This window comes from Haliotis asinina, chromosome 2 (genome assembly GCF_037392515.1).
Source record: "Haliotis asinina isolate JCU_RB_2024 chromosome 2, JCU_Hal_asi_v2, whole genome shotgun sequence".
NCBI classification, from domain to species: domain Eukaryota; kingdom Metazoa; phylum Mollusca; class Gastropoda; order Lepetellida; family Haliotidae; genus Haliotis; species Haliotis asinina.
The window spans coordinates 44,577,657-44,605,381 of NC_090281.1; the positions used below are offsets into that span (position 1 = coordinate 44,577,657).

Genomic DNA, 27,725 nt, shown 5'->3' on the forward strand with positions numbered 1-27,725 from the left:
ACTTTAGACTCCGGGGGCGGCGCCACTATACCTGTTTCACGTGGTGGGATGTGTGGGATATAGGGGGTGTTAATATCGGGGTTGATACCCAACTTTTGATCCGCCGTGGCTATGACTATTTTGTTGTTATAACCCACCACTTTTTTTACTCTCAGTTGCATATCACTTGGAGCCATGTACAGCCCCACGCCGAACACGTAGTTGACTTTCGATCTGGCGTATTCTAACACGTTTTGGTAACGGTCGATGGCCCGCGGGAGATCAACTGGAGAATTGATAGCATCCTCAACGTTGGCAACGAACTGTTTCTGAGCGTCGTAAGCAGTTCCCTTACCTAGGATGTTGGAACGCGTCATCGACTGCGCACCCAACAGCGCCCACACGTACGTTCGAATCGAGTAGTTCAAGCGTATTGTACCAGCACGAGTGAATTCTTTCGATGTTTTTGAGATCATTTTAGTCCAGGCTGTGGCTGCATCAGGATTGGTTTGCTTTATGCAGCTGACATGGATCTTTTCATTCGTTGTGGGGCCTGTAAATGTATGACGGTTTGGGTTGTATGTACCATCTGCAGAACCGGCCATATATGTTCCGGACCTGTAGAAGTACACGAGAACTATACCGAGACCATGGTTCACACCAGGAAGGCGAAAGTCTTTATTCGTTGGAATCTCAAACTCCCCACAAACACGTTCATAAGCGCGTTTATCATAGGGGTTATTCGTCATACTCCACGCTTTATCTTGGGGAAGAGGAGCACTTATTTCCTTCAATATTCGTCTCGTTTGATAATAAATATGAAACAAAATGACTGCCTTACTCAGTTCGTCTATACCGTAGTCTAGTGTCACACCCGACCCTGTCGTCGCACACCACACAGCAAAGTTGAGTTGGTTCTGCCAAAACTGCATTGGGTTTTGATTCCAGTTTACCACCGCCTGCGCGTTATTAACGGTCACGATATAGTTTTCAAAGATATTAATAAAGGTTGCTTTAAACCCCGTACTACCTACCACCACGATTTTCAAGTGTGCTAAGTCCATATTATAATATATAAATTATATATTATAATATGTACATAACACTTCCAGGAATAACGAGCGGTGAGGCCGTTCAGCTGACGCACGCGATCGATAACATGTCAGGTCAACTCGAAGTCGCACTCTGCGATATCACCTACCTACCGCAATGGACTAACATCAACGCCAGCAACAATAAGCTGTTCGTCAGTGGAACTCGCAGCCAGATAACTGACGGCTACTACAGCGTGTGCTCTCTAAACGACGAGGTCTTCAAACCCCTGGGAGCCGAACTCAAGATGAATGACTCAAACGGCACAGTGGTGTTAATCAACAATGGAAGAACCTCCTTGAGGCTCGGCCGACCATTAGCGAGGATACTCGGTATGTCTCCTGACGAGATAAAACCAACAACAACCGTCACAGGCACGAAGTTACCCGATCTAGTACCGTACCGAGAGCTGTACATTCATCTCGGTCAGGTGAGCACAACGTACAACATTCAAGGAGGTCACCCTTCCACTATACTGAGAGCAGTGCCGGTGAAAACTGAGAAATACAACGACGGTAGAACCGAGTCGTTTTCACCACGGCAGTATAAGAGATTAACCCAGGGCAACATACCTGAGCTGATAATATCGGTGTTAGATATAAATCATAATCCTGTAAATATAGGATACCTCAGCTTAACGCTTCATGTAAAATGACCAGCGCACAAGGGCCCGGAGTGAAAAAATGTGTCAATATCAGGATCTCCGACCTCGGAGACACGCGCGGTTTCGACGCTCCCGGAGTAGATGGTAAATCGTACGCCTTGCAACTGAAAAACAACATTTACAAACGCGTTGAAATCCCCTCCGGTGGAACCCTAAGTGATATAGTAGATACCACAAGAGCAACAATCAACACTAAGTACGCCCTTGTCAACACCGGTAATAACTGGATAATATACCCATCGTTCGGGGGTAAACTGTTCGACTTAGACGATGTTGAGAGCACTACCGTCGCCCGAAACAAGCCATATATGCTCGTCTTCACCGAAGATGACAAGTGGGTGTTGTTACCCGATAACGACTGGTTTCTCAATATTAGGCTCGGCTCCCCCTACGTATTCACGGATAACAAAGACAACCACCTAAACAAAGTCGTGAACAATGGAACCCTGCTCGTGGCTTACGTCCCAACTCAGAGACGTAGCGTAGTCGTCAGCCCACTCGACACTATGGCAGCCCACATGCTATCGAGTAAACCGGCCATACAAAACGTGACATTGCAGTTGGTGTCTGAATTCGAAGGCGTGGTCAGTATACTAGAGAGTCTACCAGCAAACTCAACACTGATCATCAAAGTCTACCTAGGGGAACCATCTGGGAATGATGTCGAGATCGTGAAGGGAATCAAACTCGGGTGGGGGAAACGACACCAGTATCAAGTTTGCAACGTTTACGTGCGGGTGGGTGTCGGCTCCAACACCAGTCTGCAGGGGGTCAACGTGATCGTGGAAAACAAGATATCACTAACCAAGATCTTCCTGCCTGACAACATACACTTCATGGGTATGAAGTTCACCCCTGAATTATTATCAGAAAACCAGTTGGAAATTATATCGTAATAGTATAATAATGACCAGTCATCGTCCCAACACTACACTTAACGACCTAGGAGATACGGAGGGATTCGATCAGCCTGGTGAGGAAGACACCTTATATATCCTGCACTTCAAAGACAACGTGTACAGACTGGTGTCGTTATCAGATTTAAAAGAGCCCAAATGGCTGATCAACTTAACACTCGCCTCACCTTATATCACAATAGACGACGAAAATTCGTGGATCTCTAAGATTAGGAACAACGGTATCTGGGCCGGGGATTTCATTCCGGAGAGGGTACCCATAGTAACTACTAATACCGAAAAAAATAGGTTAAAGACTGTAGTAAAAAATAAATTAGCATTTATCAATTATTCTTTTAACGTATATCTTGATATATTCTCCCCTTTCACACTCATCATAGAAGTCTTCTTTAATGATTTAGACAATGAAAACACCTCAAGAGTACACCAAATTTTACCCGGGGTGTCAATACACTGGTTTGGCGAACACAGAAACAAATATTGTTGTATTGTTATACAACAGGATACCACGGGTCCTATAAACCGCTTAATAAACCTCAGTGGGGTTTTTATTACAACAGGAAAGTCTATTAGCCTCTCACCTATTACCCTGACTACTAGTATAGAACTTGTAGACTTCAAATTAATTTATAGAGTATTAACTGAAACCCAATTAAAATATCTTTCAAAATATATATTATAGATGGGTCTGTACCCAGTCGTAGAGGAAGTAGCAAAGACGCTGGAAACCGTAGATGGGTTCCGCTTGAGGCAGTTATGTGATGTGAAACGCCAACTAGAACAAGACCGTGACACGCGGAAAGCACTATGTAAAAAGTACCATAGAGCTTTCAATATCTTGGACGGGGCTGACACTACCCTTATGACAACCAGCATGGGACTAGGGGCGGCAGGTGTTGGATTGTTAGCTACCATCGTGGCTACACCTATAGTGCTAGGTATTGAAATAACAGCTGGGATAGCAGGGGTGTTAGGGTTGGCGCTTAAGTTAGTATCACGCAGACTGCATCGTAAGGCATTGAAACACGACGAGATCAGGGTTCTGGCCGAAGCAAAGCTCAACACAGTGAGTGAGCGTATTTCCACGGCACTCTCTGATAGTAAGATCTCAGAAGAGGAGTTTCGTTCAATCCTCTCTGAACTCACAAAATATAACGGAATGAAACAAGATATTCGATCCAAGTCTCGTAAGTCTGCTATCAGCGAGGACGAGAAAAAAAAGTACATAGAACAGGGGATACAAAAAGCCCAGCAAGCCTTTATTACGAACACCAAAGAGATCATAGGCGGTTCACGTTAAACTGTTTCATCGATATAAACGTGACATAGGCCGGGTAAGAGAAGAATTATTGATCGTACTGTACGGCACAGTGTTACCTCCAACACACGTTAAGTAGTAGGGGTAATAGTAGCAAGAGCTAAGGGCCCAACCAAAGCCTTATTTAGTAAATAAGGCTTTGTAGAGACTTTTCTTGAAAGTGTTTTAAAACCCCCATTCCCTATACTACTACATTAGACCTTCAGCAACCCATGCTTCCCATAAAAGGCGACTATGCTTGTCGTAAGAGGCAACGGGATCGGGTGGTTAGTCTCACTGACTTGGTTGACACGTCATCAGTTCTCAGATGCACAGATCAATGCAAAAACCAGTTGATCACTGCATTGTCTGGTCCAGACTTGATTATTTACAGACCACCGTCTTATAGCTGGAATATTGTCGAGTGTGACGTAAAACTAAACTTGCTCACTCATTGCAGAGTCCAGACTTGGAGCTCCTGGAACTGAAGCAGCGACTAGAGGGAATTCTGAAGCCGGTGCTGCTGGACTGCTTCTTTGACAGGTAAGTCTTTCGTTTTTCTTTGACAGGTAAGTCTTCAGATTTTCTTTGACAGGTAAGTCTTCAGTTTTTCTTTGACAGGCTGGGCACATCTGTTCACTGACAGGTACGTCTTCAAGTGTCCTTTGACAGTCATACATACAATACAATCATGATGTTAAAACTTTCTGCCCACAAAAACAAATTATTACTGTGCATTGTTTGACTTTTAGTCATGAAAAGTTGAATTTGATAAAATTCACCACAAACATGGTAAAACATTGAAGACTGTGTGATGTATTTCAAGTCATTGTAATTGTGGTTAGTTGTCCAGAATACATAACCGATGTAACCAGACGTTACCTAATCTCTGTACACAACAATGCAGGCCATCATCAGGCTGCACATTGTTACCATGCCTGTCCCTCCTGGCTGAGAACTATGAGAATGTAAGTCAGCTGCAGCCTTAGTTGGTGTATGATCTGAGGCACATCCAGGCTAGTTTCTGCTGGCCGGCCTAAATGTACAGGTAGCCAGTCCGACAGTCTGGTGCAAATTTTAAATGTTCCATACATCTCTGTGTCTTACTTTGTTCTATCCATTTTGGGCTGGTAACACTTTGTTAAATGGTGTCAACCAGTGTCAAGCGACTGGTAGGTGAAACTGCATGATGGTTACAGCATTGGCTGGTCATTCAGAGGTCTCACATTCTATTCCCATTTCCAGTGTGTGAAGCCCCTTTCTTTAGTGATGCTGTTGGAAAAATGCGAAGAGCGATGTATCTCACGACAGTCACTCATACATGTCTTCAGTATGTGTCTTCAGTTTCACTAAGTTAGCAAAACCAAGAATGCACTGAGTTACTTCCCTTTAACCATGCATCTGGATAAACACTGGTTCATATCAGAAAGTCAGTTATGCACGATGGGCAAGTTATCTAAGAAAGTTCTTGAATATGGGGTTTCTCCGGTGGCTACTAGAAACATAACTGTTTGTTTAACCAATCAGAAGCTTCTATTTTAAGTGCACAATGCCATTTTTTTATATAATAGTTTAGCCAATATTATACATATTTGGGCATATGCACTCAGTTTAGATTCCTGTTAATGAAATAAACGTCCATAACAATTTGCCTAAAAATGATAACTGAAACTTGAAGATGAACAGCTTCCAAACAGGGAACACTTGCTGTATATGGAATGTAAACAATTGCCCCGAAAGTGGTGTTGTTGGTAGAGCTGTAATGATTCATCGAACTATAGACGAATTGCAGTTGTTTACATTTCCAATAGCAATTAATCGATGGTGGGAACGAAAAAGTGTTCATGCAATGATAGTATGTGTGACTATTAATAGTTTAGTAATTAATGATAATAGATCCCAGAAGGTCTGGGGTAGAATAGGCCTTCAGCAACCCATGCTTGTTGGAAGAGGCGACTAATGGGATCAGGTGGTCAGTCAGAAAAGCATGATAAATATGTGGACCTTGTCTTTGAAATGTCTCACTTGCATCCCAAGTACACTGTTGTCAGGCTCCCCATTGTTCTCTGTGCCCTTGGTTTGGGAACTCATGAATTCTTGGCACAGATCAGGAGAGTGCCCGGGTTCTCCACCGGGAGCACAACCCTTCTGACAATCTGGGTAATGCAGAAGGCTGCTGTGTTGGGGAGCCCACACATACTTAGGAAAGTTCTTGGTGGGTACGACAAGCCAGCGTTTCCTGGGAGAAATTCCATTTGCTGTCTGGGCTGTGTATAGAGGGGGCAAGGGTAGTGTTCCCCCTAGGGTTCAGGAAGGGCAGGGTAAATTCATGGAAAAGGGCACTTCATAGCCTCCAAGGGTTATGCTGGTGAGGATTATTGAAAAAAACAACAAACGAAATGTATAATAAGTCAAATTGTCTTATAATTTCAATTCTAAAGTTCGTTTTTACTCTTCTCCGTTGGTATTTTAAGAGTAGAATTTGAAAAAAAGCATTTCAGATCTTCAAAATACACAGTCGTCATAGTAAACGACTGCGATTGAGGCGAAAAAGGACAGGGCGCAATATAAAAAGGGCAGGGCGCAAGATAAAAAGGGCAGGGCGCCAAAGGCAAAGGGCAGGGCGCTGCGCCCTCCTAAATGCGCCTACGGGGAACACTAAAGGGCCATGAGCTGATGATGTGCCTTACCGGCCTCACTGTGCAAGGATCACCCGAACCCTCCCTGCTGCATTTCTATCTTAATCTGTAAATAATAATAATAATAACAGAGGACTCAAGACTCAAGATGCATGTCAAGACTTATGATGAAAGCATGGAATTCCACATGTACATAGGTAATTGGACAGAATCTGAAATTTGAAGTTGATTTTGTTGATGGTGATGTACTGCTGGACGGTACAGCAATGGGAGTAAACCTGGGGAAGTCCTTCACCAAGTCTGCATAGAGTCGGTCCTTTGTGGAGAAGCTGTCTGAGAAGCCATTGCATCATCTGTACATGCAGTGGATGAAGTCGGCTGGTCTCAAATGTGAAACTGAGGGCATCCTTTTGCTGCTCAGGACCAGTTACTTCCCACTTGCAATCGTCTGAATGTGATTCTTAATCAAACTGTTTACATGAAATATCAATTATGCAACGAATTTACAGAGACTGTCCAACACCTTGTCAGTGGATGCCCTTCCTTTGCACAAACAGCAAATCTTAAAAGATATGATGGCATGGCTTGCTGCTTTTACTATCGTCTCAGCCATGCCTATGGCTTTGACCCCAAGGTCCATCGATGTTATGAGCCTGAACATTTCTAGGGTGTCATGGAAAATGATGCTTTTAAACATCGCAATATATCGCAATATGAAAATTCTCTGCAATACCCTCCCCAAGTTTCTTGTCAGTTTTTAATAAAGACTGAAACTATTACATATAAGCTATACATTCATTTGAGAAATGACTTCCGAGTTCAGTTCAAGGAGAAAAATACTATTGCAATAGTTTGTCGCAATAGATTATTGCTGTTGCAATAAACTATTGCTATGGCAATATTTGTTTGCCCCTAGATATCAGTGTTTGCTGAACTGGTTTCAATCACAGAGTTGTGCGTAGGATATTCATGAAAACACAATGGGTTTTGAGCGTAGATTTAATGCAACTTTTCATTAACTTATTAGAACTTTTCATTCCAATATTGTAATCTGAATGCATAATTTGAGGGTGGGGGTGGGGGTGGGGGAATGCATTACGTTTTTTATAGAAAAGTATGGTCTAACATTGTACTATTACAAGATAATATCACAGTGGGAAACTCCAGACTAGGAGAAAGAAACAGGATTAAGATTACATTAACAGTAAACACAGACATATCCTCCTTGTGTTGGTTGCTATTTTAGTCTGTTTGTTCCTTGTCCTCTCTGTAGGGTCTGGTAGGTATTGCAACATTCTCCTTTGATCTGACCCGTGAAGATTTGGGTAGAACTGATCTTTAGTAACCCATATGCATTTTTGTCATTAAAGGCCACTAACAGGTGGTCAGGCTTGCCGACATGGTGGTCATTGTATCCCAATTGTGTGATAATTGCTTATGCTGTTGATCATAAGCTGGTGTGGTCCAGACTTGATTATTTACACACCACTGCCATATGGCTGGAAAATTGGTGAGTACGGCATAAAACTAAACACACTCACTCACTCACTTATTTTGACCTGATGTTTTAGAGTAGCTTTTTCCTCCAGCTTGAGCTATGCGCGCACGACAGTAACAAATTTAATAACTAAAGACATAAACTGATTGATATCTGCAAAACATTTTATTGTAATGGTAGAATGGACAAAGATGCAAAATTAGGAAAAGTTACTTGTAAGGACACAAGCACTGTTGAGTATGTCATAATGTTCTAATAGATGTCTGCCATATAATGGGATCTTTGAAATTGTTGATTTTTCTCCTCTATACTCAGATATGCATTGCCCTATAGCATTTTTGTTATGCAACATGGATAGCAGACCTCTTACTAAGGCACCTAGACCATTTACTTGTAAACATGTAACTACACTGGTGAAACTGAAAAGATATGACTTTCCAAAAAGGATCAATACAGGAGTAATACTGATATTATGCAAATACACGATGTAAGCTCGTTATTGAATGAATTAGTAAACAAAGCAACCGTTATCTGTTAATGTTAATGTTATCTGTTAATGAGACACATGTACCCTTAGACTGTTGATACATCCATCAATAATTGTGATATGAATTTTAATCTACATTCAGCTGTTTGTACTTGTGCTCAGCGTCATCCCTGCAATTTGCAAAGGTCCTTTGACCATTTTCATATATATTGCCAGAAATGGAGATTGTAATTAAGGATTGACTTTGTATTTCTTTCGTTGCATTGAAGTATGAAACTAAAAACTAAGGTGCAAACTTTTGTAAGAATCCTTATAATTAAATTCAGGAACAAATACTATACCCTGTCAACAATATTTTCTTTAAACGTAATCAAATTCATGGAAACAGATATCTTTGTTACCACCGATTAACATTTTCGGTGTAAGAATTCGGTAATGACGTGACATGACTCACGTGACTCATCTACATAAAATGACACGCCTGCCAAACCATGAGCCAATCAACATAGAGCACCCCCAAACAGCTGTCAATCAACCAAGCTAGCATCGGTCGACGAATCAGAGTGGAACAACTCAACGTGACGCGTCCCGGTATCGGCAAAGTTTCAAGTTCAAATGTTTGAATTACTACCTGCGAACTGAAAGAGACAGTTTGAAAAGTGAGAAATGGACATGAAGCCCGATGATATGAAGTTAGTGGAACTGAGATTGTAGTATTTGCGCAAGCAGAAAGAGGCTGTGATGTGACTGGGATTGCGATGCCATGAACTGATGTTCCAACGTGCGCATGCTCTTGTCGAGGCGTTGCAACCTTATTAACGTTCACGGATAATTTTGAGTTGTTTGTTTATGTTAACCACAATGTATCACTTCAATGTTTACCCAAAGTTCATTAAGGTACCCGAGTGCAAGGGAATTCCCCCACTGTGTAAAGGGATTCCCCGACATTCCTCAGGTCCGAAAGTAGTCTGGATCGGTGGGCGTGGCTTATTTTTTTCAGATTCATTGGGAAATGAAATCAAAAGAAATGTTCCCAGTTAACCAATCAGATTGCCAGAATTTTAATGAACACAATAAAAATTTAATTATATAGTGATAAAACTAAATTTGTTATTTTTGGAAGTGGGAAGTGTAGAGTAAATAACTACCGTTTCACTATGGCACAGAAGAACTAATAGTAAATAATTATAACTACCAGGGGTTTCATTTTCAATAGAGTGAGTGACTGAGTTGAGTTTTACGCCGTACTCAGCAATATTCCAGCTATATGGTGGTGGTCTGTAAATAATCGAGTCTGGACCAGACAATCCATTGATCAACAGAATGAGCATCGATCTGCGCAATTGGGAACCGATGACACATGTCAACCAAGTCAGCTAGCCTGACCACCCGATCCCGTTAATCGCCTCTTACGACAAGCATAATCGCCTTTTATAGCAAGCATGGGTTGCTGAAGGCCTATTCTACCCCGTACCTTCATGTGTACAAAATATAGAAATTTCTCTTTAGATATTACTGTACTAGCTACACAGGCTAAGGAATGTATGCTTTTGTTATTGAAAAGGACATTTCTTTAACAACCACTTTCAGGCCCCCCTAAGTAATTGAAGGAATTACAGCAAATTTGAAGGAATTGCATCTCAAATGTAAACAAACGCAGCCCACTCGCGAAACAATTGCAGCGATATCGGTAATTTAGCGGTAATAACAGAAATACATCGGCCCTATCGGAAGCAATGTCGGTAATACTGGAAACACGATCGGCCATCTTCGGAGATTTTTCGGTCGCGAGCGGAAACTCACGCAGCAAAACATGGCGTCGTTGGAAGAAGCACCCGTCTCGGTGAGATTTGTTTTTAGTTTCTACTATTACATTTTCATACTTATCCATCTTTGACCACCCGTGTTGAATGCGTTTAGGCATGAGGTGTTGTCGGGGCAATAGCTTATGTTTTTAGGAAAAGATAGTCACTCTAGGAGAGTGTCACAAGTCATGCCCCTGTAGTTTGTTTACATCTGAACATCGAAGTCGTGCCGATGATTACGAACGTGCGCCAGATATAACATCATTTTTTTGTAAAATGTGTTTAAATTTGTCAATTGCACTTCGTAGCAAGAAAAATTATGGCTCATAAACTTCTTCATGGCGCACGTTCATGATGTTCGTAATCATCGGCACGACTTCGATGTTCAGCTGTAAACAATCTCCAGGGGCATGACTTGTGACACTGTTCTGCAGTGACAATCTTTTCCTAAAAACATAAGCTATTGCCCCGACAACACCTCATACCTAAACGCATTCAACGCGGGTGGTCAAAGATGGATAAGTATGAAAATGTAATAGTAGGAACTAAAAACAAATCTCACCGAGACGGGTGCTTCTTCCAACGACGCCATGTTTTGCTGCGTGAGTTTCCGCTCGCGACCGAAAAATCTCCGAAGATGGCCGATCGTGTTTCCTGTATTACCGACATTGCTTCCGATAGGGCCAATGTGTTTCTGTTATTACCACTAAACTACCGATATCGCTGCAATTGTTTCGCGAGTGGGCTGCGTTTGTTTACATTTGAGATGCAATTCCTTCAAATTTGCTGTAATTCCTTCAATTACTTAGGGGGGCCTGACTTTGTCTGAGCAGCGCACAGAGCATACTGTTGTGTGAACAGATGCACTATAGAAATGCACATTATTATTGTTATTTCTTATATTGTGAATTTGGAAGATATCCTATCAGTATTGCTGGTTATTGGCATAAACTAACATCATGACTAAGTCCCAAATCAAATTATCACAGGTAATCTATAATTTCATGACATTAGATACTGTGGTAACTAATCATTTCTATTCGTGGTTTAAATTTGTTGAAAATATAAATAACTCATGCGGGCTTAGTAATATATATATGTTTCTGGGTAATTTTAGTTGAACATGGCTGCTGAATATGGTAGAAAGTAGTTTTAAAGATCATTTTTTTTCAAGAATGGAGGAATACCATAGAAACAAGTCCCAAGGGCCAATACTATAAATATATTAGGACCCTACCCTCACTTGATGCCTTTCTCTTATTGCCCAAATATATTTATTATCCATTATTTAAATTCAGAACTTCTAATCGATGGTTACCAATTGAGATGGGGCGGTGGAATAATTCTCCAAGAGAGAATAGAACCTGTATATTATATGTGACTTGTCAGCAAGTGCAGATGAGTTCCATTGTATACTGTAAATCACGCATTTTTTGCGTCATGATATTTTTGCGAGTGGCGACCAACAGACGTTTTTGTGTCATGATATTTTTGCGACTTGCCTTATTCTCAAAACATAGTTTAGTTTGACAGTTTCAAAGTTTACATGCATCTGAAAGTTTTATCTGAAGTAAATCCAATCACATATTAAAGTTTGCCGCTAATCTTTAACACTATTTAGTGGAGTACTTCCGCATGTATGCAATCAGTGATGTTTTCCTAAAAACAACACTTGCTGCATAGGCCATATAGGCTTAAAACAGTTCAAAGAGATTAAATTAAATGGACTGACTCTAATAAATTGGCACTGATTAAGGACCAGTTTAGTCAGTGTCGGCAAAGCTGTTGATCTCCAGATAAGTGTCATGAAACTTATCCACGCCCGCTGGATGGTCTCAGCCTTTCAAACAGTCTCCAAGAAATGTGTGTTGCGTGGATGGCGCCTGTCTGGAGTATTGGACGTACTGACTGAGTGACTTTTGTTCAGGTATCCATTGTTTGACATGTGACACATGAGGACGAGTAATGCTAGTAATTAGTCATTCTCCGCGTGGTTGTCATTGCTTAATATATGTATTGTCTAGATCTATTGTTAATTTAGAAGTGGTGAATAATAAAGCGAAGATAGGACAGGTTGTTTGCTGATTATTCATTGCATTCTACCAGCAAATTGCATCATGATATTTTTGCAAGCTTTTCGCAAAAATATCATGCTCGCAAAAATTTAATGATTTACAGTATTTCGCTGTCCTGCCTTTCATGAATCTAGAAGAAAATTCAACCAAATCATTGAAACACTCCAACACTCCTTATTGAATGTTGTTTAAGTTTATAAATGTTATTTTTTCTAATATAACAAAAGTTAGATAATAGACATGTTATACCAGCAACTGATTTTCTATTCTACTAATATCTTGTCATACTCCATATGCAATGTAGGTATCTTGTCATACTCCATATGCAATGTAGACAATCTATGCAATGATTTATGTGTGTAATATGTACTCTTGTACCACAGTTGGTGGTCTATTAAGAATAAAGTGAGTGACGTAAACAACTTTATACAAGTCTTTATACAATTGTTTTCCAGAATTTGGGTGCTGTTTTCAGTCAAATTTGTTGTGTCATGATAAAGTCTAGAATATCTGATTTATTGTGTTGAGAAAGTTAAGAATATCTGACTTGTTGTGTTGTGAGAAAGTTTAGAATATCTTATTTGTTGTATTGCGAGAAAATCTGAACTCTCAGATTTGTTGATCAGGAAATTTTGGCTAGATACAGACATACTAGAGGGACTGTGTAACTGAATGGCGGTCCTATTTTACTCATGGTCTCAAAGTGTCAGATCTGTTTTGTTGTCAGGCAATCTGAACTGTCAGATTTGTTGTGTTGTCAGGCAATCAGTGTCTGATCTATTTTGTTGTCAAGCAGTCTGAACTGTCAGATTTGTTGTGTTGTCAGGCAATCAGAGTGTCTGATCTATTTTGTTGTCAGGCAATCTGAACTGTCAGATCTTCTTGGTTGTCAGACAATCTCATTTGTCAGATCTGTTGTGTTGTCAGGTGATCTGATCTGTCATGTTGTCAGTCAGTTTGAACTGTCATATCTATTTGTGTTGTCAGTCTTTCTGAACTGTCTGATGTATATTATTATCAGATAATCTCAACTGTCAGGTCTACTTTGTTGTCAGATAATCTGATCTGTCAAATCTGTTGTATTGTCAGGCAATCTGAACCGTCAGATCTGTATTTGTCAGACAATCTGATCTGTCAAATCTGTTGTGTTGTCAAGCAATCTGATTTGTCACATCTGTTGTCAGGCAATCTGAATTGTCAGATCTATATTATTGTCAGAAAATTCAACTGTCAGATTTGCTTTGTTGTCAGACAATCTCATCTGTCAGGTCTGTGTGTTGTCAGGCAATCTGAACTGTCAGATCTGTTGTGTTGTCAGGCAATCTGAAGTGTCAGATCTATAGTATTGTCAGACAATCTCAACTGTCAGATCCGTATTGTTGTCAAACAATCTCAGTTGTCAGATTTGTTGGGTTGTCAGACAATCGCAATGGTCCGATCTGTTGTCAGACAATCTGTTGTGTTGCGAGACGTCAACTGTCAGATAATTTGTTTTCAAAGGTTCCTAGCTGTTATATTGATGTATGATGTATTTTGAGAAAACCAAACATGTAATGTATATCTGTTATATGACCATCCAGCTAACATGGTTTATATATAAACAGCTTGATACCCTGAACAAATATCAAAGTGGATAGATAGATAGATATACTTTATTTCCTCCATATCATATGAAGATAAGTACAGGGTTCACATGTGCATTATGGCAAGTAAATCAATATGGAATTATATGGATAAACAGTAACAAATATGGCATCTACAGGTGTCAGAAATTATATACATTGATGCAAATATCGTTTCCACAACTTAACAGTTCTGCATATTCAACTTATGCACATTGCTCTTTTGAGCTCTGTGTAGGAAGACCCCTGAGTATAAAACATAGTAATATATCGTCATCGTTGTTCCATAGGCTACTAAACATCTCTACGTCAAGAATGTCAATTATGTCTTCAATTAGTCTGTCTCTGTCATACAGTGTTTCATTGCAATAAAGAAATACATGTTTAACGATGTCATAGGCAAACGTACCACAAAGACACTCATGAGATTGAATTACGTAAGTGCCGATGTGTAATAGCATTGCAATATCAAAGAAGCATAGATGTTTTTCTAGGGCAAGACGCCATAATCTTCATGAATATTCATGAATAAGGTGATACTGTGCTAAAGCTGCTTTTGAAGATAGTTCTGAAATAATGTATTTGTTGTCTAGTTCATGAACAGCAGTTTTAACCAGGCATGCACATAGTTGTTTACTGGGAGGTACAGACGTTTCCAGGTACATATATAAGTCATATATTCCATATTTTCTCACCAAAGCTAACATATGAAAGATGTGAGGTCTTACTCTTTAGACATATTGAGGGAGCGTCATCGCACAGGAACTGTGTAAATCTATGACAGAACATTTTCTTAAAAACAAAGCCGATGTCGGTACGTATTAATCTCCCGGGTAATATGGGAGTTTGCTGCTCTATGTATGACTGTATAGTAATGAGTCCCAAACATACTTGTTTTCACAGGGATGTTGTTACTGCTAATGTAGACATCTGGAAAAGCACTGTTGCATATGTTGTTAAAAACAATAATAGCACTTTTACTTGCATTGAACTTGAGATGCCACCTGTTTGCATAATCATATAGAATATTCAAGAGAGACTGAATCAATTTAGTCGTACAGCTAAGCAATGTAGTGTCATCAGCTAGGAGAACACTTGGTGTATTACCCCAGGGGAGACAGAGTCCATAGTTGAGTTATTGAATTCATGCAACAAATCATTGACATAAAGCGTAAATAACCAGGCTGATAAAACACGACCCTGGCCAAGACCCTGCCTTACATGAAAAATGTGGGATGAGTAGTCATTACACTTAACATAAGATTGCATGGATGAACACATAATATAGATAAGACACCATAGTTTTCCCGTTATTCCAAAATGATGCAATTTATTAAACAATCCATTAAGCCAAACTCTATCAAAAGCCTTTTCGTTGTCCATAAACGTACAGTACACTGTAGAATCTCTTTCTGTATAGTAACAGATACTTTCACGTAACACAAGCATAGCAATCTTGGCACCAGCTCCCTTTTTTAAATCTGAATTGAAATGGGTGTGGAAAGTCTTTGTATTCTGTTGCCCACTTGTCAATTCTACAAAGCAGAAGCCTTTCAAATAGTTTACCAATGACAGAAGTAAGCGTAATCCCTCTATAATTAGAGGGATTATCCTTACTTTTACCGTGACCTTTGTGTACTGGCAAAAAGCTACCAATATTAAACATCTGAGGAATACATTCATATGAGACGATTGCGTTATACAACATAAGGACATGAGGAGATAGCGATCTTCCCACACATTTAATATGTTCATTAGAGATAACATCTGGTCCAGGGGATTTACCACATTTTAAACGTTTAACAGATACAGACAGTTCCTCAATGCTGAAGGGGCATAATAATACTGGATTTACATCATGTGTGAATAAAACTATGGTCTTCTGGGGATGACAAGATATCATCAACAAACTTATTTACAGGCTCAGTAGAACAGACATCTAATGATTCATCCTGTTTTTTTTGCGATAGGTCACTAAAGTACTGACTAAACAGATTACATATATCTTCCTGTGTTTCGCAGGACACATCATTGTAATGCAGAACTCGTATGTGATCTTTACTGCGTTTGTTACACTTCGTAACTCTGAGATATTCTTCTATGTCCACTTCAGCAGCTTCATATATATCTTGACATTGATCAGTTTTGAATTTGGTTTTGGAGCGACGATGTTGTTTTCTAAAAATACGCTCCGCTTGTTTATATTTTACACAGAATGCATCGTCACTATTACATGGTTTTCCATGTGAGACCCATTCTTTACGAGCAGCTTGCATCGAGTCATGGTAATGTTTTAGATTATTGTTTTTCCAGTAAGGTTTCAAATGGGATTGGAATTTTGCTGTAGGAATAGAAATTACAGCTGACGCGTGAAGTGGCTTGACTATGTATTCAAGATAACAATCAATGTATTCTTTAGGGGATGAGAAATCAGTTACATTAAATAAGATGTTTCTGAAATAGTTCTCCGTCTCATACCTATATAACATAAAGTCAACATCACTGGCTTTCCTCCAGTTAACACGACCGTTATCACAGGACGGGTGTCGAGTATCTGTAGCTAAGTATACTTGTATGGGACAGTGATCAGAAATACTGTAAGAATGACGGTTATCGATGGCGTAACCAATAACATTGCATCTATGTTCTGTGTTGATACAAACATAATCAATCATGGTTTGGGCATCCCTACATTTGTTCGTATAGGTATATAATGTAGGATCATCAAGTGGAATGGCAGATATCATGCTCCGTTCATTCAAGGCTCGAAGGAGCATTCTCAATCTAGATGTCATGTATTTACAGTCACGTAGATCTGTGTTTAAGTCACCGACCAGAAGACTTTCGCCGTTATAGGAGTGTGTGTCATACGCCTCAAAGAGAGTATTTACTTCTTCACTATATGCACTGTCCAGGACATTGGTGGATGGGACATGAGCACCTATAATGTAGATCAGAGTTTTATAATTAGTTATCTGCACACCAATCACGTGATCGCTCCTGGGGATGTATAGACTAGAGGTGGAGTAACTATCGCTTTTCTGTACAAGCATAGTCACCCCTCCTGCTCCTCTGAGTGAGGAGTGATCAGTCTGACACATAGCATACACATGGAAGTCTGTGTTTAGATCGGTAAGGAGAGGTAGTTGGTCCATGTTTAGCCAATGTTCACTAATAAACATCACACCAGTGCAGTCTAGTTTGGCATGGATTTCGTCTAGACATGTAGCGGCAACCCTAACGTTCCATGTTATAGTACAGGAGAGTGTCATTGCTATAAGTAAAATGTTCATGGCGTTTATCATGCTCATTATTGTCTATTATCACCGTACCATTGTTGCTTGGGCACCCATTCACAACAACTGAATATAGTGGATATATGTTTTTCAGTGAAGCAGTGATGTTTTCTGATGTCAAAGAAAAAAACAAGCCATTTCAAGACATTCGTTCATAAGACAAATAAATACTCCAGTGCACCATTAATAATGAGCCAGTGTGCCAAATTTCAAATATTGCTTTGTTTCAAATTCATAGAAAGATGTATTATCTCTACACTGCTTACTAGTGATTTATTATTTTATAAAGACACACAAGCAAATGGAACAAACTGATTAGTTACTATTCACTTTGGAAGTTTGGGTATATAACATGTTATATTTGGCATTTCACTTTCTCTTACGTTTCTTTGGTTCTGTCTCAGCTGTGATCCCAACAGCTACTCTCAGGGTCAGGCAGCTATTCACAGCACAAAAAGTCAGCCGTCTAACCCACTCAGCTTCCTCAAAGTCACACAACTCGTAGTCTAGACCACTGACTTTGTGTACCCTTGAGATAACTGGCATGGCTCCAATGGACAAATATATAGTCTTTCATCACTGTACACATGACTTGGAGTCAGCATGGGTTTCTGTCAAATGGTGTTTGCCTACTTACTGGCTTTTGTTATAAATCTTTGCATTATGTAATGAATCATTGCATTCAAATATTAGGCAGTATTTTTTTTGCTAACAGTTTTAACAAAGATGTCAAATCATACATTGGGTAAAAAGTGGTAAATTATGAAAATGTTGTCTCACATAATGGATATAATACATATATCTCACAAAGCTCATTGTGAAGTGACAACAACCTGTCATTGAGGCCAACCTCGGCATTTGGAGGATGAAAATGAAAAATGAATTATCAAAACCACAATTCATTTCTTTCACTCTGCAAACTGTATTTTAAGTCTTGTTCAAACCTATTTTCCATTCTGTTGTATGTATATGGGTTGTATAATACAACATTAGTAATAACATCAACTGCTGCATGAATTAGTGTTTATTTTTACATCTCTTTTATTTGAAAACAGGATACAGCAATAGTATTTGAATGTGTTTATAGTATTCAGCATTCAAACTTTACTTGTGCGAAAATTCCTTTCTTTTGTGTTGGAACTTTTAACTACTATTATTACAAGTCAGTCCCACATACCATCTCACAAACTGTTACAGATACTTTTGGAATTTCTCTATTGACAGGCATGATATTTCAATGTTTGCTTCACTATATAACTTAGTAACTTCTAACTTCAAGGAAATATTAAAGCTGACTTCTGGGTTTTCATTTAAAATACACCTAATACCTTTTTTTGTTTCTCTGTATATGTATTTTTTATGGGTCACAGAGTTGTGGTATCTTGGTGATGTTAAATATGAAAGGAGCAAATTTTAGAGACCTTGGGACCCTAGTGAAATTCAGTTATACTGGGGTAAGAAATTAGTGATGGTTATGTTGTCTTTATGCTGTATTTTAACCCATCATAGGCATAATTACCTGTCTTATACACATCTTTTGGGCCTATTAATATATACAGTTATGACAGTGTCCTCTACGTTTTCATCTTGAATTTCAAATACTAATTTCTAATATTATATGATTCAATTGTAAATATTAAATCACCTCTGATAATTCATTAAATAAAGCATTTTTTTCATCAAATACAAGATTAAATGAAATTTTGTACCTTGAGTGAGTGAGTGAGCGGGTTTGGTTTAACAACACTTTTAGCAGTATTCCAGCAATATTGCGATTGGTTACTCCAGAATTAGGCTTCACACATTATGCCCATGTGGGAAATTGAACCTGGGTCTTCAGCATGAAGAGCGAAAGGATTTATCACTAGGCTACCACACTGACCCTTTGTACCTTGAAAATGACTTTGCTATCATGAAGTTCAGTCCCATTAGTTTTAGTGGCAGACTTCATGCTAAACCCATTATGTTATGAATGCACCATATTCTAATGTACTGTTACCTCCATTCATATGATGAAGTTTTGCACATATACATGTAAGCAAATTTGCACACATGAGTAAAAGTATATTTGCCGTGTGTTCATGCAAGGTTAGCCTGACACATAAGCGAAAAAGGTGGACACACTCAGTATTGATAATGGAATATGACTTTTCAATGATATATGTAATGAAAACATGAAATGGATTGTGATTGAATTATGGGCAATCAAACACTTGTTACGAGAATGCTAACTATTCCTTACAGTATCATCATATGATTGTTATAGTCGGTCAACCTGATGTTAATTGTTGTGTCTGTAAAATACAATGATATCTGTTAACATACTTTGTCATATGGTTTTATTAGATGAGAAAATTAGAAGCCAGCGTTTCTTTTGTGCCTCAGTTTTACATCGTAACATTTTGATCATAATTATATGGATTGAAGTGAGGCATCAGTCATCTCAGGCATATGGAATATAAAGCTGAGGAGATGTAAATGAAGCTCTACTTGACTAACACTGTCAATAGAGGGAGTAAAATGAATGTTCACTTCTTTCATTTTCCCAGTATCTGTAGATGCTGATGACCTCAAAAAAAAAAAAAGAATGTTTTATTATGTCATTCTGCATATCAATCTTCAGAAGCATTAAAATATAACTAAGGTTGTCAAATGAATAAACATTCAATATAATTAAAAAGGATGTCCTCTCTAGAACCACAAATAAATTGGGTTGTTTTTTGTATCTCTATACATTGATTTACACTACATCTTCAGAGATTGAAGAATGAACGGTCATCTTCATTTGCCCATGATAACCCAGGTAGAGATGACTAGAAGCTTCCATCTATGCTTTCTTTCCTGATTTGAGTTTTCAATTTTTCCCTGTTTTTTCTGTGCTTCTTCATCAGTTCAGCCTTTTGATTACTTTCATCTTCAAGTGGTACAGTACATGGAATTTCCAACAGTAACCAGAGAAAATAGGCATAGTGCAACCAACAGGAAACAAATGCTTACCCTAAGCAAATGTACTGTGCGCTGATATGACAGTTTCCACATTCAGAGACAGAAAATACTCACCCCCATAACTTTTACTTATACCATGTAGCAAATTTGCACCTAGTGCTGGTGAGGTGTAAGTTTACATATGTGTGTAAAATTTGCATATATATGCATTCATGCAACCCATATTGCTCATTCGTATACATATACTTACATATGTGCAAATTATATGTGAGCAAATGTGGTTGTATGAATGGGGTAATATCACATTTGACAACTATTACAGCAGTTACAAATGGTATTTGTATTGCAATAAACCACAAAATGTTTGGGGAGGTGATTTTTAAGATTCTACTGAAAACCTGTCATAGATGGCATGGCCAACATACCTTGCAATCATGGTCATTACACAAACATTGCCCAGACACTACACTGTCATTGTTACATTTCAGCTGTCAATCCCTTGTAAACATTTAGAAACTTAGCAGAGATTCTAGTTTTTCCTTCCTGCTGGTCTGTCACTTCATATAGGAAACAATGCTATCGCAGCATTAGTTTCAAATTCAATCAGATATGACTCACAGTGGTTGTACCTGAACGTTATTCACTGCATGAGGGTCAGCACTTGTTGGTTTGAGAGACTGAATGCATGGTCTAGGTGAGTAGTCCTGTCAGATTTTTCACCAGTGTATTTTCCATCAATATTTCATCATAAGGGTTGTAGCTTTGCAGTGTTTGTCCTAGGCATGAAAATTTAGGAGTCATCATGAGTTCCTAGTGTCATGAGAGGGAGTCATGGACATGTTTAGGGGAGTCAACTTCATTTTGGAACTTCCATCATGACATTGTTTAATAATGACTAAAGCAATTTAATGCAGGTCAAGTATTTAATCAGCACTGAGCAGTTAACTGGCAAACAGTAAAGCAAGTTGTTGAAACCAACAGCAAATTACAAGCTTAGATTATCTGAACTTAGAAAAAAATTGTTTGCATTGTGGATCTGAAAAACTGAACATGATAGACGTACACATTTACAGGTGACTGAGATATAATATGGACAGTACAAGTAGAAGGATATGTGATTTGGATGCCTTTCAAACGTACCAGATTTACTGGTAAACACATATAAGATGATCCACGACCTGACAAATAACCCCAATTTGCATACTTGGGAACGCCCCACAGAACGATCCACTTGAAACAAGAGGGAGACAGGTTGTCTGATAAATATCGAGAAGTTCATTTTCCCCGTGCGTTTCACGCATGAATTGTTATAGCACACTCGATTTGGAAACAGGTACAATCCCAACGAATTGCCATATCATACATCGTATCCAGAGTGGGTAGTTGTTTTTTACTCCATATAAACTTTGTACAAATTGACGGACTGCACACCAGTCGAAATCATCAAGTTTGTAACTGCAAGTTTTGGGTTTGCGCAACTTTGTGGGACTGATAAATGTAGGTCCACTCGCACTCCTACCTCCTTCTGCCTTAATGCAGAGAGTCCAGTAGCAAGGCTACTTTGTAAAAGAGAATCTGCTTTGGTTGCATAATTTTTGTCCATATACATGATAACATTGTATGCTATCTCCCTTGCCTGAGAATGAACTATTTGCCCATGTTTTCCTAACTTGGACATTTTTTACTGCAACTGAAATCTGTTTAACAGCATTGAGACAGGTGTAAAACAGTAGCGAGACAGGTGTTAATCGGTAGCAGTGTTGATTTCGTGTCACGGTTAGTATGTGTTGCACATGCATAATCGTCAAGCTACCTGTAGCAGCCAAGTGTACTCGCCCAATTCGTTGTACCGCCTCTCTTGTCACAATGCGTTTAGTGCGCAGGATCATCTAATATGTGTCTAGCAGTACTCAAGGTGAGATTTTTTCCTTAGGAAGAAACACTAAGGATTTTTCACCTTTTATAATAAATAGAGTAACTGTTGCTGGGGAAACAACTATTGAGATAGCTATGGTCTTTTTCAACATACAATTGCGATAGCAATAGTATGAGAAAGAGATTCTGTGCTTTGTGCTGATTGGTTGATCAAAAGCTTCTCCCAAAATGTTCACACAGTTGCTGCAGACACAGTTAGGCTGGACTTGTATGTTGCAGTGGTTAGACTGTTGTTTCAGAGTTCCAATGACATCTCTGCTGGTCGGAGAGTACAGTTGGTTTCCCCATTGTCTCATGCATGGATTTTTTCTGTGAAAATGTTCAAACTGAGATGGTGCAGACAAGAAACTGAATTCTTGCACAATTCTGACACCTGTTTCAACTAAGAACCAAAGCATCCACCTATAAGGTTGATGTAGCACAACATTCTTACTCTGTATCCTTAGACCTACATGCAGCTTTATAGGTACAGGAAGCAGATTAAAGAACCTAATATTGAAAGTGATTTATCAGAATATCTCAAGAAAGAGTCCCAATGTACCTGAAGTTTGATAGCAAAAGTAATGTTTGCTGTGATATAAGTCTTTGAAGCTGGTCAAACTGAAATGAAAAGTAAATAAGATTTACTGCAACAGAATGTTGTAATTTTTTCGTTAGAATTTCTAACAAATTGTCCTAATTCCCTAAAAACAAACAGACATGTTTTTATGTAGATTATGATACATGGAAATCGTGTGGAAAGTAGGTGATTGTATTATTTAGACAGCTCAGCAATTAGCGTGGCCATCAAAAGATTAGTGCTGAAGAACATTTATTATACATACCAGACTCAGTCCACTGTATCTGAAGGAAAGCAGTCTGGCTTACTGTGAACCTTGTCTTCTTCAGGCAGCTCAGAGGATAGACCCACCTAAGAGGAAGAAATGATGACTGTAGTATGATTAAGAAGGAATGACAGGTATCTGTCATTCATAGCATTCTCAAAAATATTTTGTTTAAAGCTTCAAAGGACATTTACCGTATGATTTTAAATGTTTGCATGGAGATATTTGGTGATGCAGGTGATGCATCGTGAATGGGTTTAAACATGCAGAGAAGCAAGAATCAGCCTTACCTGTGAGCTTACGGCTTCAGAAGCTGCAGATGAAGACTGATCAGACTCAGCACAGACCAAAAGAGGTTGTGTGGAGGTGTTATGAGCACCATTGCTGGATGAGGATGTTGGATCATGGACATCTTTATCTGTTTCCCTTGCTTCACCAGTCCATAGTGTTGGGCCTGCAGAGCTGCTTATGTCAGGCTCAGATATCTGGAGTCTGGAGGATGCAGGTTTACCCAGGCTGTCAGGTCCTTCGGGTTTGAGATTCATCTTAGCTGAATCTTTGGTCTTCAGAATCTGTCCTTCAACTGCAGCTGCCACAACAGGAGGTATTTGAGTGAAGGTTGGGCCATGGACCGGGCTGTCTTTCCAAGCAGCAGTAGAACCTTCCTCAGGAGATACCTTTCCTACAGCATTATCAGACTTCAGGAGTATATCATTTGTTTCAGGGCTGCTGCAAGCATGAGACGTGTCTCCTGCAGTGATACCTTCAGCTTCTGTCACTTCCTTCAGACCAGTTAGAGGTGCAGGTGGTGTGTCCGAGGTATTTTCATCCTCCGAATATAGAACTAAAGCTGATGGACCTGAGTCATCTATGGGTTCCTTAGTTTGGCTAGGGGGATCTTCAGGATGTACACCTTCACACTCGATGGCTGCTGATACTGAATGGACATGGCTGTCCAAATGGAAACTTGTGTTGCTCGTTGGAACGTGCATGGTTGGACTGAGGCTGGTACAAGAATCTGATGTAGGCTGTGAAGCTGGGGGCTTGGAGAGTTGGGATGGGCTGTTGTTCTGGCCTAATACAGCCAGTGCTGATGTAGCTGACTTGTTGATTGGAGTCAGTGGAATAGTTCTTCCAGTTGGTCTTGTCACAGAAGGTATGGCCCACTCTCCATCATTATCACCTTCATCAACAAGAGGAAGTGCACAGGAGGAGATGGAATGTGGAGATACTGCAGCGTCTATAGTTGATGCAGCTGGAATGTTGCTACCTTGGTTCAGTCTGTCTGCTTCAGGGTCACAACCAGATTGGTCAACCTTCACAAATGTCCTTGGTCTTGATTCACTGGCTGGTTCTCCCTTTCTGATTCTCAGTCTCAAGCCCATGTCATGGATAACTCCTGTTTCATTCTGTACAGGTTGGTTGTTTTCTTCAGATTCCCATGTGTCTTGTCTGTTTTCAATATTGTGTTCTGAGTTTCTTTGAAAAAACATGTAAATTAACTGCCACAACTTAAATCTTCTTTCCTGTAACGTTCTCTGGTGACAGAGCCCTTCAAGGTACTTCCCTCTCTCCTGTGAAAACTTGTCCTTGACGTAGTTTTCAGAAGGCTCGTCTTCCCCTGAAATAATTCCACAGTTAGAGATATTTGCATGCGATGAAAATGACTCTCTTGAAAGTTAACTTGGCTTTTGATATCTTACAGTTATTTTGTCTGATTAGGTCTGACAAGTAGATTATGCAACAGTGAAAGCAGTATCATGGTCTGGTGTCATTTAGTTCACTAGTGGCAGTGGAGTAGCATAGTGGTTAAGTCAGTCACTAGTCCTGCCACAGACCCATGTTCGATTTCTCACATAAGTTCAATATGTGAAGTCATTTTCACGTGTCCCCCAGTGATATTGCTGGAATATTCTTGATAGCATCAGAAAACCACATTCTCTCACTCATTATTACCCCAGCATATAATGTAGGGGGATATAGTCAAGGCCTAGTCCTTCTGTCCATAATCATTTCTTTTACAGAGCAATATTTTTCAAGAGAAACTGTTATATATTAAACTGAACCTAAAGTGGTTGCTTTGAGATTTTGAGATTTTTGGCATATTCATTTTTCTGAACTTCCATGAAAACAATTTGGACTTAGTCTGAAACATTTGTGGGTTTCTTTTCAGGGCAAAACTAAAATATCACTCAATAAAACTTGGCAGATATGTGTGGCATATCCTAAGGTGGTGTTTGCTATTTGCAGATTTTTGGCATTTCTGTTTTTTTAAGTTTCTTTGGAAACAATTTGGAATCAAAATGTAGGGGTGGGCTTAGTTTCCGGATATGGCAGTTGCTTGAACTGTTTCCATCTCTACTTGCTCTTTTTCTTTCTGATAATGAATATGATCTTACACTAGAAAATTGAATCATTCCACTTCTTAGATAGTGCTGAAAGTGGGATTAAACCAAATGTTTTGGAAGAAGTGTGAGCAGACAACTCTCATAACTGCATATAATTTGTAAAGGTCCAGTCTTCTGTAACCCATGGTTGTAACAAGTGACTTAAGTAGCTATACTTTCCATATGGGAGAAACAGATGCTTGTGATGTCAACCATTCATTTCAAGAAATGAGTATTTTGTCATATTGTTGTAATAATGCTGACTGCAAAATCAAACAAACAAACACACCTGATTCTTGACAGTATCTGAAGCAGAGGTTTCAGACAGCGACAACACACCAAAGACATTTTCTAAGGAAATCAAATAAGTTGCCAAGATTGATGATCCATCGATTTGGTGGCTGTTCCCCGTCCATATTTCTGCTCCAGGGACAAAAAGACAGATGTGGATAGAACTGATCTTCTGTAAGTCATGCTTTTTGTCAGAGATGACTAGGGGCATCGGGTTGTTAGACTTGCTGACTTGGTTTACATATGTCATCGGTTCAGTGCAGATCAATGCTCTTGCTGTTGATCACTGGATTGTCTGGCCCAGACTTATTTACATGTAGCCAGAATGTTGCTGAGTGTGGCATAAAACTAAACTCACTCACACCTACTTATCTGTTTGATATATTAGTGAGTGAGTGAGTTTAGTTTTACGCCACACTCAGCAATATTCCGGACGTATGGCGGCAGTCTGTAAATAATCGAGTCTGGACCAGACAATCCTGTGATAAACAACATGAGCATCGATCTGCGCAATTGGGAACCGATGACATGTGTCAACCAAGTCAACAAGCCTGACCACCTGATCCTGTTAGTTGCCTCTTACGACAAGCATAGTCACCTTTTATGGCGAGCATGGGTTGCTGAAGGCCTATTCTACCCTGGGACCTTCACGGGTCTGTTTGATATATCAACTTTTGGTATCAGATTGGTTTATGTGACAGATAAACAAAACTATACATCAGTGTAAAAGAATGCCCTGTCTTGATTATCTTGAGAAAACTGTTCAGTGGAAAGGCAAAATGGCTGTTAAAATGTACTCCTGCCATGAAAGTGTGTCTTGTAAACAAACTAGACGCTCAAGACAGACCAACAAATCTGGTGAAGTAATTTTCACAACTGCAGTGTAGCGTTACACTGTTAATGATCACATCTAAGGTGGCTGCTGTCCACATCAATCTGCGACTTCCTGATGAATTGAAATATGATTCAAAATGAAATAGACCCCAACTACTTGTAGTTGTTGAAATTGATATGTGAATGGTGAAGTTTTACACCTACAAAAAACTTTCTCTTTGTAATTATTAATTAAATTAAATATTTAGCTATACATGTATTAAACATTGAGTGTCTAAAGAATGACAATTATGTTCAGACTTGTCATTATCCTCGTATGTTCATTTGTTAAAGGGGTGTTTCTGCTTAGGAGTGAAAGTGAAAATAAAGTGAATGATTTTCCATTTTGAAGACAAATCTGCTGTGAAAGCATACTTTCTGGATGACATTGAATAACATGTGCAATCTTTTTGTGAGTTGTTAAAATCTGTCAACTTTTAACTCACATGAAGGATGTTTTGATGCTCTTAGTACAGTCGTGTTTGTTCCTCTTGCAACGCTCACTGAAAAATTCCCCAGGTGGGGAATCCCCTGAAGTAATGTTTTCCTCAACACTGTAGGCATGTAAGTCAACTGGCTATGTTATGTTCTATGAACAACTATTGTAAAGATAATTTTTTAAAATCTTTGTCTTTTTTCCCATAAGTTTTGACCCCTTAGGACAGATTATGTTTCAAACCAAGTCTATTCCTCTAAGTTATTCAGGAAGTTGTTGATAGATGGGTTGAGGTGTTGACGGTTGGGGCAAGTTGTTGATGAGTTGTAGACTAACAGCTAGTCTCTGAAATGAACATATTTTACTCAAAAAACGTTCATAGTGAAAAAAAATAATATAATGAAATGGAACCCTGAGACTTTCTTCATTTTCAGAAGCTATGAAAATCTAGACTTGCCACATTTTTCTAGACTTGCACAGGCTTTCTTGGATATATATACTTCAGAGTCTGTACGACAGACTAGATGAGTTGAGGTGTTCATTGATGGGCTGAGGTGCTCATCGGTGGGTTGAGGTGTTGATGGATGGGTTGAGGTGTTCATGGTGTTGATAGATGGGGCAAGTTGTTGATGGATGGGTTGAGGTGTTGATCGGTGGGGCAG

The 27,725-nt window shown here is 39.3% G+C and overlaps 2 protein-coding genes across 11 annotated transcripts in view; one reads left to right on the forward strand and one right to left on the reverse strand.

Annotated features, from left to right (window-relative positions):
• LOC137273780 (anaphase-promoting complex subunit 5-like) overlaps positions 1-27,725 on the forward strand; it is a 134,199-nt gene that overhangs the window by 13,779 nt on the left and 92,695 nt on the right. For 7 of the 10 annotated variants that reach the window (XM_067806627.1, XM_067806630.1, XM_067806629.1 and 4 more), the window contains one exon: positions 4,410-4,492. In XM_067806627.1, coding sequence (XP_067662728.1) covers positions 4,410-4,492 — 83 coding nt within the window. Of the gene's footprint in view, positions 1-4,409; positions 4,493-7,852; positions 7,868-20,912; positions 21,012-27,725 lie in introns of those variants that run through there. The other 3 variants (XM_067806637.1, XM_067806636.1, XM_067806635.1) reach the window with 3 other exon arrangements.
• LOC137273783 (uncharacterized) lies at positions 21,222-27,142 on the reverse strand. The gene is made up of 4 exons (XM_067806640.1): positions 27,074-27,142; positions 23,367-24,697; positions 23,077-23,162; positions 21,222-22,852 (listed from the first exon to the last, which is right to left on the reverse strand). Exons 2-3 carry the CDS (start codon positions 24,567-24,569, stop codon positions 23,082-23,084), a joined length of 1,284 nt encoding a protein of 427 aa, XP_067662741.1. The 5' UTR covers positions 24,570-24,697; positions 27,074-27,142; the 3' UTR covers positions 21,222-22,852; positions 23,077-23,081.

Excerpts from the sequence above, each read along its gene's own strand:
- LOC137273783 (XM_067806640.1), bottom strand. The coding sequence starts at position 24,569 with ATGTTTTTTCAAAGAAACTCAGAACACAATATTGAAAACAGACAAGAC. Across the intron at positions 23,163-23,366 it reads CTGAAGCCGTAAGCTCACAG|GTGGGTCTATCCTCTGAGCT; the intron begins GTAAGGCTGATT and ends TCTTCCTCTTAG.